The 17,384-nt window shown below is 36.7% G+C and overlaps 1 protein-coding gene across 6 annotated transcripts in view; it reads right to left on the bottom strand.

Moving 5' to 3' along the window:
• The window catches only part of GAS2 (growth arrest specific 2), a 98,265-nt gene that overhangs the window by 25,885 nt on the left and 54,996 nt on the right, over window positions 1–17,384 (bottom strand). For 5 of the 6 annotated variants that reach the window (XM_056354548.1, XM_056354545.1, XM_056354546.1 and 2 more), the window contains exon 7: window positions 15,220–15,327. In XM_056354548.1, coding sequence (XP_056210523.1) covers window positions 15,220–15,327 — 108 coding nt within the window. Of the gene's footprint in view, window positions 1–11,835; window positions 13,320–15,219; window positions 15,328–17,384 lie in introns of those variants that run through there. The other variant, XM_056354550.1, reaches the window with a different exon arrangement.

The raw sequence follows: 17,384 nt of genomic DNA, 5'->3' as shown, positions 1-17,384 counted from the left end.
AGTCAGGGCAGTAAGCATGCCTTTAGGATAGGTCAAGAGCTACTTCTCAGAAGGACAGTATCTAAGCTTTGGAGATTGGGGGTACAATTAAAAGTCAATGGTAAACATTGGAGAAGGAGTGGTGAATTCCAAGCACCAAGGAAAGTCAGGAGAGTACTTCTAGATTTGAACTGATTTATCTTCTTGTCCTGTGTCTGACAAAGCTCACGACTGGCCCCACAGACTTTGCTACCAAAAAAAGTAGAGCTCAGAACAGAAACACATAACCACCCAGCTGACACAGGAATCGCACCTGGGAGCACGTATAAGCACATATAAGTAAAGCTGTAGTCTGATATGCAATTCCAGATCAGTGTCTACCCTATGCTTTGATCTGAACTGCAGTCATTGTTCAGCAAATCAAGCTACCAGCTGGATACTACAGTTCTTTGATGTGTTTTGAACTGACACCATATTAACTTTAGTCACAGGACTACAGTTTCACTGATAGAAGTGTGGCATGTGTGCTGTGTACACATGCATACCCTCACATAAAATACGCAAAGTACCCTGTGGCCAGGTAACACTGTGTATAAGGCAGACAAGTGTTCCTAAATGCAAACATATGTATTTAGTTGGAAGGTCAACTGGTTCATGTATTTTCATAACATTTTTTTCCACTTCTGTATTATGACTCAGGCCAAAGAATTCTGTGTTGTAAAACAAAGCTTCTTCAGACTGGAGAAACTATTAAGCTTGCTTTAGCTTTCATTCTAACAGACTTTGCTTTTAAAACAGTTTTATGTTAATCTTCACAGTGGAAACTGATCGTTAGGGTAAGACTGTTAGTGTTAACTTTTTACCTGGTCATGGATAACACCGAACAATAGCTCCAGACAGGGACAAAGCCACAGAGACATTCCTCTCAGACTAGCACTGCTGATGCTAAGCATGAGTTCTGAGAAATTCTGCCCAGATTATTTTCTGCTCAAAACATCACCTAAGCAGCCATTATGAATTTTTAACAGCTAAGAAAGATGAAGTAACTCCTTTTGTGAAGATGACAGTGTAAAAATGTAATCACATCAGTATTGTCTTTTATCATCAGTATAGCCTGATTTTTGTATTGGACTCCACTTCAGTATTAGCAAAATGGGGATATTATGTAACAATTCCTGAAGTATTAAATGCCAATACATTAATATTCACTAGAATCTGCAAAAAATTACTTGATGGCTTTAAACCAAATACAGCCAGACTCTTGGCTTCCCAGAAGAAGTCACTGACCAACCTTTTATACAAAAGTAGATATGTTGCCAGACACCTGACCTCCACATTTCCTACAGCAAAGATTTCATACCAGAGACACAATATCACAGAGTATAAAGCTTTGAGCTTGAAGGCATCTCGTCTGGCTTAACCCTCAAGGCAGCTTTTTGGACAAAATTGAAACTACGGGAGAGAAAAGACAGGTGTTAGAAAAGTGGGATCACAAGCCTAGTCAGTTCAGAGCATTTTGCAAAGCTTTCCACTAGTGGAAAGAAAGGATCTGGGATGCTTGGCACATTTAGCAAAAGGTCTTTCCCCTCCTGTTCCATACATACTCAGGTACTCCTAACCCACCAGCATTTTACTTATCCCTATTAGCTTTTTTGTACTGGGGGGATTTGCTGAAGCACTGAGAACCAACTTAACTCCACAGAGAGATTTTCTTTTTGCACTGCTTACAAGGGAATCAGGGCTAGGTCAAGACTGAACACTTAAATTACATGAATATATATATAAAAAATCCACACACACCCCTCCCCTTTGATATTAATTTCTCTTACTGGAAAATGTGTTCTAAAATTAAGCCAGTAAGACAGTAACCCTGAGCAAATTAGCTACATTATACTCAAATTTGTAAGATAATAAAATATAAAATCAATACATGCAGGCCAGGCTTTTATTATATCCTTCAAAATCAAGGCTTAGGCTCAGAGTTGTCTTAAGCAGGACTATCTATAGCATCTTTGCAAACATTTAATTTTTAAAAAAAATTTACAAAAATCCCACCACTCTACCCATGCAGACTAAAGAGAAGGAGGGAGACTTGAGAACAATGTACACTTTCAGCTTGAAAGCGCCATGATATCATTCTTTGGCTTGCTAATATATATACTTCGAGAGTCTGGGGTGGGGAGGAGGGAAGGAAACAGAAACAGGGTTCTTTGTACCTTTATGAAATTCCAAATGACTCCTTCTCCCTCTTGCCCCTCAGTAAATCATGGGGAAGTAGTTAAGTAACATGAACCAAGAAATTAGCACAAACAGCAAAGTCATTCCTGAAAACCTGGTTTAAGTAAAATGCCAGCCTGTCATTTTACCTGATTTATGTGACTCTGGTTAGAAGGTTTTACACAGAATGCTGAATGCTGCTGTGGTTCTACACCTTAGACACAACAGAATATTGAAGTCTAAAATACATACTTTTTGCAAAGAAGGTTTTTTTTAGGCAGCCAGGATTCTCCTTATGTTCTTTGTAATAGATGTCTATGTTTTAGACATATACAGAGAAGTAATCATAATAGTAACCATGCCCTGACATCAGGAGTGGGGGGTGTGTTTGGGTTTTTTTAGCTCAAGCTGTAAACTGGCTTAGAGGTTACTCTTTAGGCATTGATTTTAATTCTCACTCGCAGATCCCATTTGCTTTCAGTACATAATTTTTTTTTTTTTGTGCATTTCAACACGGAACAAGCTGGAAATACAGTTGGTTGAATGCAGAAAATGGACACCATTTCAATTATGCCAAGAGAAAGAAAATGACCTTGTTTACACAGGAAAATTATAACCTGTTGGCATTTAACAGGCTGCTGCATAGCAGCCAGGGACAATTCAGCAGCCCAGAGGCAACATGTTGCACTTACTAATTTTTGCTATGCTTTGCCACGTACAGCAAAACTAGATTATGAAATTTAAGATGGTCTAATCACAATGTTTGGTTAGAAAAATCCACTGACACGATCTCTGCAACAAGTTTAGCAGATATCTGTTTTGGTTTCCACCTGAAAATTTTCCACACACCAGGAAAAGAACCACGTTAAAAAGCTAAACAAAACAGTTTGAATATTTCATACTAACAAAAAGCAAAAAAAGGGAGTTTCTTTTGTTCACTTTATGTTAACTTTTGCCTAACTAAAAGATTCCAGATTAATATTTACCTTCCCTACTTCCTTGATAAATCTCAGCCAGCTAACACAGTATCAGACCGGGAATACTGCTCATCATAATGAATTTATGCTGGATTTCACTTCCCCTCCCCCCCATAAGTACCTTTTGTGGACTCGTTTTGTCCATGCTTTCAATACTGAATTCTACTGATCTAATTTATGATGAAGTTGCAAAACTTCCTAATGTGTTAGTTCTTTCCTCTAATTTTGGTTTACCTGCCTGCTGATCCTTACACCATAACTGTGGGATCTCAGCAACGTCCATCTTAATGTTGTAAAGTGCTTACTAACCTAGAATGACAAGGAAATTGCAATAAAACTAACTGTGAATGATTTTGTTGTGGTCTCCAGTTGATTCTCCACCTGACTTTGAATATCCAGGGAAGCAAGTGATTTGTTTTGCTTGTGTATGCAACTTTACGAAGGGTCAGCTTCACTAAAGCACTACTGTTCATGACTGTTTTGCTACGATACTCCTTCCTGGGATTTAAAACAAGGTTTAAATATACGGAGGATGGGACCCAAACCAAAGCCAGGAAACAGAATAGGAAAACAGCAGTAGTTTTGTGAGACTGTCTGAAAGGGAAACAGTTGGAAGCATTATGAATCAGATCCTCAGCAAGCCTGCCAGGTTCTGCAAAAAAATTGGCTCATTGGTGTTTAAAAAATAAAAATAAAAACTATCTTGTCCAATACAGTGAAGACAGATGAAGAAATGAAACATTACAGATCATTGCTCTGATGATCAGATAATAAAAACTAAAAGGAGTGGCAGCAAGATAAACTTCGGGTATTTTGGGCCGGGAAACTTTCTAGGTTAGAAACTTTAAAATCCTATCATATAGTTAAAAGAATTCAGTTCACTTTTCAAAACACTATTCAAATATTATGACCAACTACAGTGTCTGAAACTAAGTGAGCTATGTTAGCTTAACTGGCTGGGTAACAGGCTGGCTAATGGCAAAATGTTTCCCAGGTCCAATACTGAATGAGAAACCCGAGCTGTAAAAAGAAAAACTACTAAAAATTAAGCTTTTTTGAATGAGTTCCCTTGAAGGAAACAAGGAGAGGGTTTGGGACCCAAAGTGATACCATATGCCATATCAGTTAAGTTGAGCTCAAATGTCTTCCATGGAAAGCAAAGCGTTAGAGTAAAATAGTATCAAAAAGATCTGATCTGTGTCAGTTAAAAAAAAAACACAAGACTTAGCTGGGTCATCTTTAAGTGATCTATTAATATGCTCCGTGTAAAATAACACCAGTAGAAGGGGACCAGGAGACTGTCAGCTGCTGAGCTGGAAGCCCCTTGCCCATGTGCCATGTCCTCAGGCCTCCCTGCCACCCCAGAACCGTTTGCAGCCAGTACACTTACTGCAATACATTGGTGCTCTAATGGAAACATTACAGATTGTCGCTGTCCAAATTACACCTCCATCTCATCCCAAAAGAAAAATTAAGTATGTAGGGCAAGGAAAGGTTTCAGATGGGGGCTGCTGGGGCAGGACACAGATGAGGTAGAAATCAGTTTTTACATGAAGCATGGGTAGACTAACGTGTAAAACTTTGAGCTTCAGGCACAAAACTGCTTTTTACATTGAGAAAGTTTTTGAGATTGTTAAATCTTCCTTCAATTGAGACAGGAATTTATTATGGCTGTGCATTTGTCAAGTAGTTACAAACACGTCTCCTTATGAATGAATAATTACTCTTAATACAGTAATTTTCATGTGAAGTTGAGAAAGTCACGCGTTTAAGATGATATGAGAAAAGCCCAACTTTCACAGGCTTTCAGTAGCAAATACAGCAGAGGAAGCAGCTGGTTTGCCCTATGCTGTATTGTGGTAGAGTTTAAAAGATGATCTTAAAGCAAATTAAAAAATCACTTATGTTATTTCAGCATTGTTTACAGAAACAATCCCAACCTAATAACTAACAGTAAATGGCACGTTCAGGGCAATGGTTCTGGCTCTCTTTTGACTTTTAAAAAAGTGCAAATAGATGGGCAGGCAAAAGGCATATTTTTAACTGCAAAACTTGAAATTATCTAATCCGTTCTGATTTCATCATGTAATCTAAACAGAGTGTTTATAACAACTAAAGCATTTCATCACTTGTCGCCATGACTGAAACACTAACTTGATAAAATAATACAATTTTAACAATCCAGTATGGTGGGTTTCTTTTTTTATTTTTTGGTGTGGGTTTGTTTTTTTTTTGAGTTGTTTTTTAAACCTTAAGGTAAATCTATTTCTAGCAAGTCGAAAACAAGGCATGACAGCACACGCCAAAGCAGTCTGAATCAACTGATGGTGATGTATGACTTGGGGAACAATCTCTACCTGGTCTTCAGTTCAATAGTAGTTGTTTTTTGGAAAATACCCTTCAGATAAATAGTTGAGTCTGGGACCTCCAGAGTTTACTCATCTTTGCCAAAGAAAATGTTTTCTGTATTTAATACTTCCTTACAGCAACATTCTTGTTTTGCTCTGAGTTTCAAATATTAATGACAAGAACAGAAAAGACGCCCCTAAACTTCCATTAAAATACACACATTATTTAAAAAGATCAGGTTTACATATATTAGGTCTCAATGAGATTTGTAAAACAAGCTGATGTTAGAAGAACTGGTTTAAAAACATTTTAGAAATTTGTACATTCACCATTTTTAAAAACAACATATATGGGAAAATCTGTTCTCATATACAGCTATCCCTCTATGAAAGAGCTCATTACCACAAGACAATCAAAAAAAAAAAAAAATCACTTCTGGACTTGGGTACAGAAAACAATGTTGTTTTCAGAAAAGGGTAATTAATGGCATTGGGTACATATTTTAACAGAATTTCATAAGCTACAAGTTTTACCCCTTGGCTTTTCTGGACTACCACTAACTTCAGTGTTTGTCTACAAGCTTAAATCTGTCTAACTTAGCACTTATTGTGTAGCATACATGTGATAAATAAAAAACTTTTCATCACAGCAAAAAGAAAGTAATTATAGCCTTTTTCATGTTCCACCGCCAAAGGCTTAAAACCAAGTAGAAAATCACGTCTGTGAAAATTCATTATTTGATGCACAAAGCCTGTAAGTGGACTTGGACTCAAAAAATGCTAATTCTAATGCCAAGAAAAAATTTAACAAAAACACAGAAAATAAAGTCAGGCTCAAACGTTGACCTTGGTTGATGGAAGAGCCATGGAAGCATAATTTTGGTCCCTTGAGAACTAGCGCAGTCATTTGCTATAACTATTTCCATTTGTTTCACACAAAGAGATCATACATTCAAGAAGCAGAGACAGTAACCAATGCAGTCTAGGGTCGGAGACTTATCCATGGAGAACTAGTAAAACCTGTATTTTAACCTGGGGTTTTTTACCATAAACTAGATTTTATATGTGTTTAGCATAAACAGCTTGAATGGGCAAGATGTCATTATATGAAAACAAAATATACAATTAAATATATGCACAGAACCTTAAAATCTTTCCTTAATTGTCTCTTACCATAAGCAAGAATATTTGCCAACCAGTTTTTTGAAGAATTAAATTAGCAAATGAAATTTAAAATATGAAGTAAAAATAACTGTTAATATTGTGCTAAATTAGCAGCATCAAACTACATTTTAAAGGAAAATTTTATTAAATTGTAGTTACATTAAATCTAAAACCCTGCACTTAAAAATAATTGTACAATATAACCTAAAAGTATTATTTCTATGCCATCGCACATAAAAGACAGATACATGGAATTTATGATGACTATTTCTTAGTCTTTGGCTCCTAGACAGATAAATAAATAATCAAGGACATAACTGTTATGGATAAATGTCTTATGGTTTTATCCATTCTCTACCATGAGAGTTTATTCTCGATAAATACTTATTTTGGGGTTTGAAAGAGAAATCGATTGCTACTGACTCAGATGCAGCTGAAGTTTTTGTTGGTTTTTGGTTTGGTTTTTCGGTTTGTTTGTTTTTTTTTTTAATCTCTTTAAAAGCTGGAACATAACGTCTCAGTATAGAAACTTAAGAAATCCATGTAAAAAAAAAATCCCATAATTTAGAACAGAAGGTATCTCAAACTGACAGTTTACTTTGTAAAAGTTAAATAATACTAAATATCATATAATTCTTTAATTTGATTAACAATCCAGTTAATAGCTATAACAGAAAGAGAGAGGAATTGCTTGTTCCTCTCCACTGAAAGAAACCTGTAGGCATCAAACCTAGGTGAGATGAATGCAACCCTCAGACTCTTAAAAACAATATTCATTTTTTAAAAGCAGAAAAACCAAAAATAATAACTCAGCTTCCCCCATCTCTTCAGGAAGAGTGAGCATCTCACAACTTCTGCTAGAAAAAAAATATCCTAGTGGAACAGACTGGTTGAGAAATTAATTGGTATGCAAACCATGAACATTCTCATTAAAATACAATGGTCTACATTTCAAGATGATAAAGAAAACCGGGAAATACAGTGTTGACGGCTTTTCTCCTCGTCAGAATTAAAAGGCAGCACAGAGTACAAACACATGGGATAAATTCTTGCCACCTCTCTTTACGGTAAAAAGGACTTTGTGTACATCCTGCGTATTGGCACAGAGGTGTGGTAGAGCTTCAAAATAAAATACAGTAGATATAAGTAGTTTTCAGCGAACGAGATGAATGCATACAAGGTGTAACTGGATGCAGCAGGAGCAAGAACCATTGCTTTCACACTGCTAAGATAATGACAAAGAAATAAAAAACTTTTTAAAATGCACTTCAACTTTTTCCTGTTATTTCAGGAATGCGGAGGCCAAACCACACTGTATTAAATATTTAAAAAGCCCACATACCTTTTTTGTTAAATCAAGGCCAGTTTAGTTTCATGCAGAACCATCATTCCTGGGCCAAGATACAAAGCCCAGCTGAACATTCCCATGTAAGCTATGAGTTCATTAAGAGTATTACCCTAAAGCTAAAGAATACTGCAATAGGTAATAGATGCATTCTTACACATGAATGCTCTATGTTCAATGAAGACGTGTGATGAACAGTGCAGAAACTTTGGTTTACTGATGCCATCACACAAAACTCGTTCATTGTCAGCTCTCTAGATGGCAGCAAGAGTTATGTTTATACTGTAAGTGTAAGTGTATACTCTACACCAAGTATTTTGCAACAAAGCAGGGTGGGTTTTTTTTTTTTTTTCATTTTGATGATCATTGTATACTAATTATATAATGCTACAGTGAAGAAGATTGATTTAATTCACCCTATAAAATATTGCAGCAGCATCCTATAAAAAATAGATGAGCTTACCTTGACTGTGTTAAATATGTTAATCAGATTAGTGTCACACAAGACCTTTTCACCTCATCAAGAAAGAAGTTTAAACAAGACAATGTAAAGCTCAGTGCCATCCTTCTTGAAGGGCAACACCAGAAATAGCTGCAGCTTCAGTTCTAACGTGTCAGGCATAGTTCCAAACCACGAGCATTAACTGCCATTTCATTGTTAATTTCAGATGTATTAATCTCTAGTAAAGCATTAAGTGGATTCTTATGAAACGATTGATCTAGTCAACAGAACCACAGCAAGTAAATAACTGAAGAAAAAGGTAATACTTTCCCCTAATAACATTTTCAGTATGAACTTATGGGACCCAATCTGTGGTTCTCAACAATCAACTACAGAGGCTTTTTCATTCTGTAAATTCTTGTCTGTAGCGTACTGGTGCAGTGGATTAGCAGTCTGTCTGTGCTCTTGGATACACAGATGCTGATCCGGCACCTTTCATATAAAAGCAGTCAGAGGAACAGGGGAAAAGAAAAAAAAAAAAAAGGCAGAGGGTGGAGGAATGAAAAACAGGTAGGAAGGTCTATTAATTTGTCTATTTTTGTATTCTCAGCATTCTAGGGGGGAGGGGAAAGCCGGAAATAATGAGATTTGTAATACATATTTATCCAGCTTTGTTACTCATCTTTATCTTTAAAGTATTGAGAATTTTTTTGTGTAATGAAGTACCACACAAAAAGCACTGCTGATCAGGGTGTGCGGGGCAACTGGACCCTGGCTTGTTCCTGCCAGAGGGGACACTGGCACCCAGGGAGGTCTTGTGGTGCCACCTGTCACCCCTGCAGGACTGGCCGCCTTAAGATCCAACCAACTTCCTCCTAAGCCTGAATCTCCTGGCAAAGGAACTCAGCTGAATTTCTGGCTGGTGCTTTTAAAGACATTTACACACACAGCTTCAGAAAACCCTACACGGGCCTCCTGTTCTAGGCCACCTCCCGAGGGAGAACTCTTTCCACTGAATACAGGGAGCCTAATATTGTTGTAACTTTGACTCTAGGAGCCCAAATTATAAATACCTTGGCAGGAAATTACTGCAGGTGTATTAGTAATTTCAAGAACTAGCATGTGACACTTGTTGAAGACGCATTATGTCTTAGAAAAGCACAAGATGATTTGCTAAAGATTTTTCAAGCACCCAAGTGGAAATCTCATTGTACAACACGGCATAGGGGGAGACACTGGGAATTACAGATGACACAGTATTTAATTACCCACAGAAGGAGGTCACCAAGGCAAACAGGCCTAAGTTAGTGAGGAAGACTGCTAAGCTACTGCATAGCCTGCCTGTTCCATGGAATCAGCGTACTGCATCACAGATAGTTTTGGTTGAAAATGCTTTGACAGAATGTAACAGAAACACCATTTGGGTGAAAGTGAAAAGGAGTAACTCCATCACTGTTGCATTAAATTAGTAGCTAACAATTTGACTTACACAGCTGTTTTGTAAAGAAGTTTACAATGAATCCTTTCAAAGCATCTTTACACATTCCAAACTATCTCCAACACATGCAAGTTGAGACACTAAATTTACATGAATGGCCACGCAAACCCTGTGTGTAGAATAAAAATTACAAGAAATAAAATCAAGCAGTGGGGTAAAAAAAAAATAAAATTATTTGTAGTACTGTAGTAGTAGTGAAAGTCTGTCAAGCATTTAACTAAAAATGTCTAGGCTTCACAGAACCAGATAGTGCAACTGTAGCTGCTCTTGTGTTCAGCGCAAACACAAGGATAAAGTCAACAAGAGAGATGTCCATGGGCTTGTGGCTCCACGAAGGCTGCTAGGCCTCAGTAAGAAAGGCTCAAGGAAGCAAGAAGGAAAAAACCCAAGTAAAAAAGGCAAAAGCAGAAGAGAAAATGTAACTATGAGAACAATCAAACTGTAAATTCAGGTGGGGGAGGGCAGGGGTCTGCCTAACGTCAATCAATAGATTAATGGCAGAGTAAAGATGAAAATAGATTTCCTGACTGTCCTATTGGCAGCACTGGACTCCTGTCACCCCATGGATACATGCAGTGTCATCTTGTCCAAGAGCTTTTGAGTCTCGTGGACTGAATTTTACCAGCCCTTTAAAGACTCTTTTTAAAAAAACAAAACCTGAGAAGGTTGAGAAGAATTCCACCTTCACTAACACAAGACAGACTGAAATGTGCTAACTACTCCATGAGCATAAAGCCATTGGAGAGGAATAGGCACATAGTAAAAAAAGTGTTCAGCCACCCACTGCTGGAAGACGACTAAAAACACCTTACCTGGGACATAAATTAGGACTGGACTTAGACATGCTTTTCCCCTGGGTCTTTTGCCACCTGGTGTTCATAATTAGTATGTTTGTCTGTAAGCATGAAGAGACTGAGATCAGAAGCCCGAAGAAGAGAAGAAGAGGCCAGTGACAGTCACTGCCCTGAAGCCCAAGGTGTGTTTTCATAATTCCCTCACAAGATGACTCCCAGGCTTCCCACATCACCTCCTTTAGAGTCAGTTCAATTAAAACTCCTGATCTACCTATGTTTTTGACATTGGAAACATATCCTTGAAATGTATTTGATATGGATAAAGCTCTAGGGAAGCAATTTCAGTGCTGAAAAGGTGACCTGTGTGGTAGACTAGAAGTGAAAGGGCCTGGGGAAAGCAGAACAACTGTTAAAATCCTTGGAATAAGGAAGACAATACAAGTTAGGTAAATGATGCTGAAAAAAAAAAAAAAAACACCACACAGAAACACACCAAGCAAAAGTTGTGAGTATGACTTATGTATTTGGTTTGGGAAAGCAGAACTAGACATTTGAGTCTTGATAACTGTATGATCAATCTGCTTTCCATTTGTACTTCCAGTTCTTAGATGGTATATCATTCCCACCTGGATCGTTTGGAGTAAAGCGGGCGTCCGTGTTTATATATGAGCACATTTTCCCCACCAGGAAGAGGCAATCATGTACATCAAACTGTCTGAAGAGTGATTTTACATATATATATACACACCAATATTACACACACACCCCACATACATTTTGACAGCAAATCTCAAAATAAAGTTCTGCAGAGGAGCTGTATCAGGCAAACAATGCCTTTCATTTCCTGGGGTTTAGAAGAAGCTAGCATTAAGCAAACATTTTATTACTACTACAGCAAAATAATGCTAAGCAATACTAATGATTTAAAGTACAAGGTCAAAAAGTGTAAGAGCAATCACATGCTTCTCTGGTGTGCGAGGCAGAGAACACCTACAAGTTCTAAGAAAAACGATAGGCTTAAATTAGATGATATAAAGTGTTCTGGCTTTAGACTCCTGTTGCACAAAGAAATAATTTTTCCATCATGCAGAACCCAATAGTTTGAATGCTATTACGGGTCCAGACCAACAGGACAGATCTTTCTGAGAGAAGCTTCCTGGTGTGTACAGCAATACGTGCACACAATGTAACAAACACAAGCTAACTCAAAATAAGAATATTTGCCACGAAAACTGTTTAAAAACAATCACCCTTTTTTAAGGCCTGACAGACATTTCTTACTATAAAATCTATTAATCTAAACTCCTTTACTGCCTTCTGCAAGAGGTAAACACTTCAAAATCGGTGACGCTTTTTTCCAAGATATAACTTACCTTGCACAAATGCATGTTTTTTCATGACTTGTTTTTTTTTTTTTAAATGGTCTGGTTCTACTTTGAAAAATTAAGGCTTGTTCTCTAAACCACTTCATAGCATAAGACTAGGATTAAGAGTGAACAGGCAAATAATTGACTGTATATGGCACACGTATAGAGATCACACTAATTCTAAACCAATGTTTCTGTTTCAAATAAACTAGACATTTCATTTACTTCAAGTTATTAATATAATCTGTTACTGTAAAACATGTCTTCCATCATTTCTTTGGAAGGGGAATTTAGACTCTTTCATGCCTTATAGGCAGGAAGGAAAAATAATTCACAAGCAAATAAATTTTTATTGAAAACAAACTTTTAGCATCTAAGTCACCACAGCATTATGGCGATCGTGTTCAGTTTATGCATTACGGAATTATTTCATGCATAAAAAACTACTTTTGTGACACTCATTATTATCAGCAGACTTAAGCTTTTTAATGTTTTCATGTGTTTTCATCATTTCCATTGTTTATTTTCATCTCAAATTTAAACATTTTTCAATATTAACAAAAAATAATCTTTATTCAAGTAATTTTAATGGGACCATTACCTTAAGTTACTACAGTACAAGAAAAATTTTGAAGGACTGTCCCCCCCTGCATTTTGCTGCACATTCCAAAGATTATTTTTTTTTTTTCCCTTAAAATCACTTTAGATTCATGTGTAGTTTTTTGGTGTGCTTTTTTGCATGGGTTCTATGTTCTGCCAGGTTTTATTTTTCTTTGCTGTTCCTTTTTCAGTTGTTTCATACACAGATATAAAGTAACAAAATGAGGGACTGGGACAATTTTTCCTTTTTTTTTTTTTTAACAGGACTTTCAGAATCAAATAAATTTGTTATGCATATAATATTATTAAATATTTTATGAAAAAAAATAAACCTTAACCTTCACTGAAAAGGTGTTAACTCCACTTTTAACTTAGCTCTTATAATGTTTTATCACATGATGTACTTGTAGCATCCCTGAAACCAAATAGGTTTTAAGTCCTGTACAGGTTACTGGAGAAAGTGAACAGAGACGGTAATGGGTAGTCTAAGCCAACTTAAAACAATGAAACTTTCAGTCTCCATTCAACTGGAACATGTTGGGTTATAAACAAATGGCATCTTTCTGGCTGTGTAAAGGCCAGGTCAGGCTGTGTAAAGAACATAGAACACAGGAGAAACTACATCAGCGACATCAAATTGAGTGCCAAATATCAACAAGATTAAGTGTCGGCTACACATCTTAAATGTGTTTTCTAACAAGTGTCCAAAGAATTCAAAAGAAAAGCTAATAAATCTACTTATATACATAATAGGAACATGTAGAATGAAGAGTAAAAACTTACTGTGATCCAGTGAAGCGTTCCAAACTGAGGTTCAAACCAACCAAAACCAAAAGACAACTGACCTAAAACCTAGGAATATGGACTTGCTCCCATTGAAGTTCATGGCAAGTTTCCATTGGTGTCAGTTTTGTAGGAATGATCTCTAATACTGCAGTTTAATGTCTAATCTATATTACTGTTATTTTTTGGCAGAATTCAACTTGGAATGCAGTAGCGTGATATGAAAAGGGTGCTTTGTTTGCAAACTTGGAATGGAATCTGACTTGGACTAGATTGCACAATAAAGAAGCCAGCAAAAGGGAATTTGACACTCACCATTCTGGCAGAAAAACAAGTTTCTCAAAACTAAAAGATTAAAAATACTTTTATATTGTTATTTGAAATTTAAATCCAAAGGAAGAAAACGTGAGTGTTAAAACTGTGCCAGATTACTGGGATCTTTGGTGAATGATCATTACCTTCTTCAAAGTCGTTTGAAGCTAGTAAAAAAGCCTGTATCTAAAAATACTGCAGAATTTAAAAAAGTCTCACTGGCTACAAAACAGAAAATCTATTAATCCTTTACACCAGTATGTGCAGTCTCAAACTGTCTGTGACAAATCCTGTATTTCTTCCTCTTTCTGAGGTACTACTGAATTAATTTCAAGTTCTCAATCCCTATTCAGCACAGTACTTAAACGTGTTCTCAACTTCATACACATGAGAAAACCTAAATCCTTATCTAAATTTGACTTCATCTTAAGTTAAGCATAAGTTAATGACAGAACAAGCGCTCTGGTGTTTTGTTGAACTAGGAACTTGACTTCTACAGATGGGAAGGAGTCCCTCTGACTTCTTTTGTTCTCACAAGTGCTAAATCCTCAGTTTTATCAGGTCACAGTTGTGTGCCTTTAGCAAGATAGGAATAACAGTTATTTGAAAGCAAGAGCTACCATTTTGTCAATTCATTACTCAAGGATAGTACATGTGGAGAGGAAAAGGGAAAATGGGAAGAAGCATAGCATCAGAGTCATAACCTACTACTGCAAATTGATATGATTAGCATATTTTCATTATTATTACCATAAGCATATACAGAGAAGAGAATAAAAATTAAGTTTGGATAGTACACTCCTGCTAAACTCACCCAGATACTAATGCTAGCAAGTATTTATATTGATGATTAACTTCGTGCTTTGGGAGTTAATATATTACATATGAAATCAGAAACACAACACGGGGATTGGAAATATCTGTTAATCAAATTAAGTACTACGGACATTAATGGTTTCCTCAGCCCAGTTCGGCAATAGGTCTTAGTCATGACTTGGCAATTCAGTCATCGTGAAGTCTTTGATCTGTTTCCTGACCCGTCAAATAGTATCACTCAACACAAAACAGGAGAAAGGCTATTTTAATGCAGTGGATGTTCTTTCCAACCAAACTGAGAGGAAGTTATCAGCTCCATTTCTGAAGACTTTTGGTTGCCACTGATCAAAGACAGAGCAAATTCAATGACCTGAAGTTAGAAGGAACTACCACATGCTACTAATTCCTTGGGTCAGTTAACCCACTGTAATTTATTTATTCCCCAACAGCATCATAAAAATAAGGTGGTGCTGGTAAGCCAAAAAATATTTTCTCCTCCCAATCAGTGATATCATTTGCAAAGTGCAAGGCAGCAGATACTAGCAATTCACTGCAAAATAAAAAGTAAAATCTTTACCCTAATAAAGAGGATCTTCTCTCCAACTCTGTATCTTCCTTGTGAAAGACGCTCCACACAGAACTTATTAGGGCACTTACAAGGTGGATCTTCAGAAATGTGTTTAACCTGAAAAACCCAGAGGTAATTAATAGAAACCACTTAAAATAGGACATGTAGCAAAACATTCAAGGGGGCATTTGCCATAACACAGTATCACTAATCTAAGTCTCCATTGATGATATTTTATTACTTTTTCTTAATATTTCTGTAATCCCAGGCTAGGGTGCTTCCAATATCAAGAACGATTTCGTAGCTGTGATGAGGTAAAAACAGAGACCAGTATCACACAGTTCAACATGAAATTTGCACTGTTTAACTGAAGTCAGACTGTTAATTTGAGTTCAGCAACAAAATTTTGTAGGTGTGTTCTCAGTATTTTGTGATTAATCAGCTCAACTGTCACAGTGCTAACATAGCTGACAGGCAAAACGAAGCTGTCCTAACAGAGTATTTTCCCTTATAAATAAATATAATACAGAAGCATCTTGCTTATCAATAAAAGGTGCTGCCCAATACCTTCTCTTGGCACTTTCAAACAGTGCCCTAACGTTAAAAAAAAAAGTATACAGAGAATAATACTGTGACATAATCACAAAGCTATGCCAAGATGCTCCCTAGTGTTGTTAACTACCTTTTGATGATCTCTGCCTTAGGGCATTAGTGCAATCAAGGGCAATTTAAAGCCCTCTCAAGAATATTCTATCACTGCCAAACCTAACTATATAGCCCCAACAACAGGGGCTGAGAAAAGACAGATGAAAACCACTTTCCTGCTTTTTATTAGTTGCATCAGCTGGACTTCTGCCTGTTGTGAAAACTTGACCCTGCACGTGCTACCAAAGGCATTAATATTTCGTAGAGGTGTATTTTGGACTTTTCGGTGATTTGAAAGCAGCAGAACTATCAATGCCAAAATAGCAGATCTAGTTGAGAAACTCTTATTTGACATTTAAATTGCACTGCTGCATAGGAACAGCGATAACAAGTGCAGCATTTTCATACGCTGCAGTTTTCTTGGATGAGTGCTGACCTAGTATGTCAGTGTCAGACAATACAAAATGCCAGAGGAACTTCCTAGAGTTTTTGACCACTTCAAATAATATTTCAAAGACCTCTTCAAATCCAGTTTGTAAACTGAGGCCTGTAAAAGTGGTCTGAGGTCTGAGAAAGGATATTCTTAGAATAGCTAACAAATTATAGTCTTAAACTGATTCAGAAGAGAAAAAAAAAAAAGGAATCAGGGCAAAGCTACGGCACTGTAATAGGTGTTTTGGTTATCTTGAATAAACGAACAGAAAAGCTTCTGAACTACAGCAAATGTTTTTCAGATCTGCTTTTAGAATAAAGTTATAGTATGTTAAATACACCAGAATGAAATTAAAGGTTAACCAATTATTGTTTCTATACTACAATAGAGAACAAAAACACTTTTGAAACTAGCCCTGTTGACCAATTTAAAGGCTTTCCATTTATTTCTGAAATTGTTCAATGTTGTTATTTGACTAACTTTATTACTTTGTGGAGTATTTTATCATCATTATCCTTACATAATTTTTTTTTAAATCAGAGCATAATATTTTTGTAAAAAATTTCATTCCAAATTAACGCTTAGCAGAAGAACACACACACAAGTGTTTCTCAAGTATCAGATGAGCTGTCCTCAATTTGAATGTACAATCACTCAACTATTTTATGATTTATTATTCCACTGATTTTCATCAACATGGGTGAGTGTCAGGCTCCATTTCTGGAGAATCAAACTATTTAGGCAGTCAGTATACAATAGGGTAACTTACACAAAGTCAGTGGTTGATGACTTAAATCCAAGCGCAGGCTGCTGAGGATGCAAAAGTTGCATTCCTGTATCGCTTGGAAAGTGGTACCAAGACTGGGACTGTGCCTACAGGACTGTTTGGCAACAGCCCTCTGAACGCTGCCCAATAATTAGCGATTTCTGACATAATACCTTATGGTATTTAACACCTCTCTGATTTGGAAACTGAAAATGGATAGCGTGAACTATGCCTTAAGAGCTGTTTTTACCAGGGTTCATCAAACAAAAACCCAGAACAGCCAGACGGAATATGTCCAAGGTTGTTTTGAACTGTGTAAGCAAAATAGAG

This window comes from Falco biarmicus, chromosome 10 (genome assembly GCF_023638135.1).
Source record: "Falco biarmicus isolate bFalBia1 chromosome 10, bFalBia1.pri, whole genome shotgun sequence".
NCBI classification, from domain to species: domain Eukaryota; kingdom Metazoa; phylum Chordata; class Aves; order Falconiformes; family Falconidae; genus Falco; species Falco biarmicus.
This window is presented reverse-complemented; position numbering and strand designations above follow the sequence as displayed.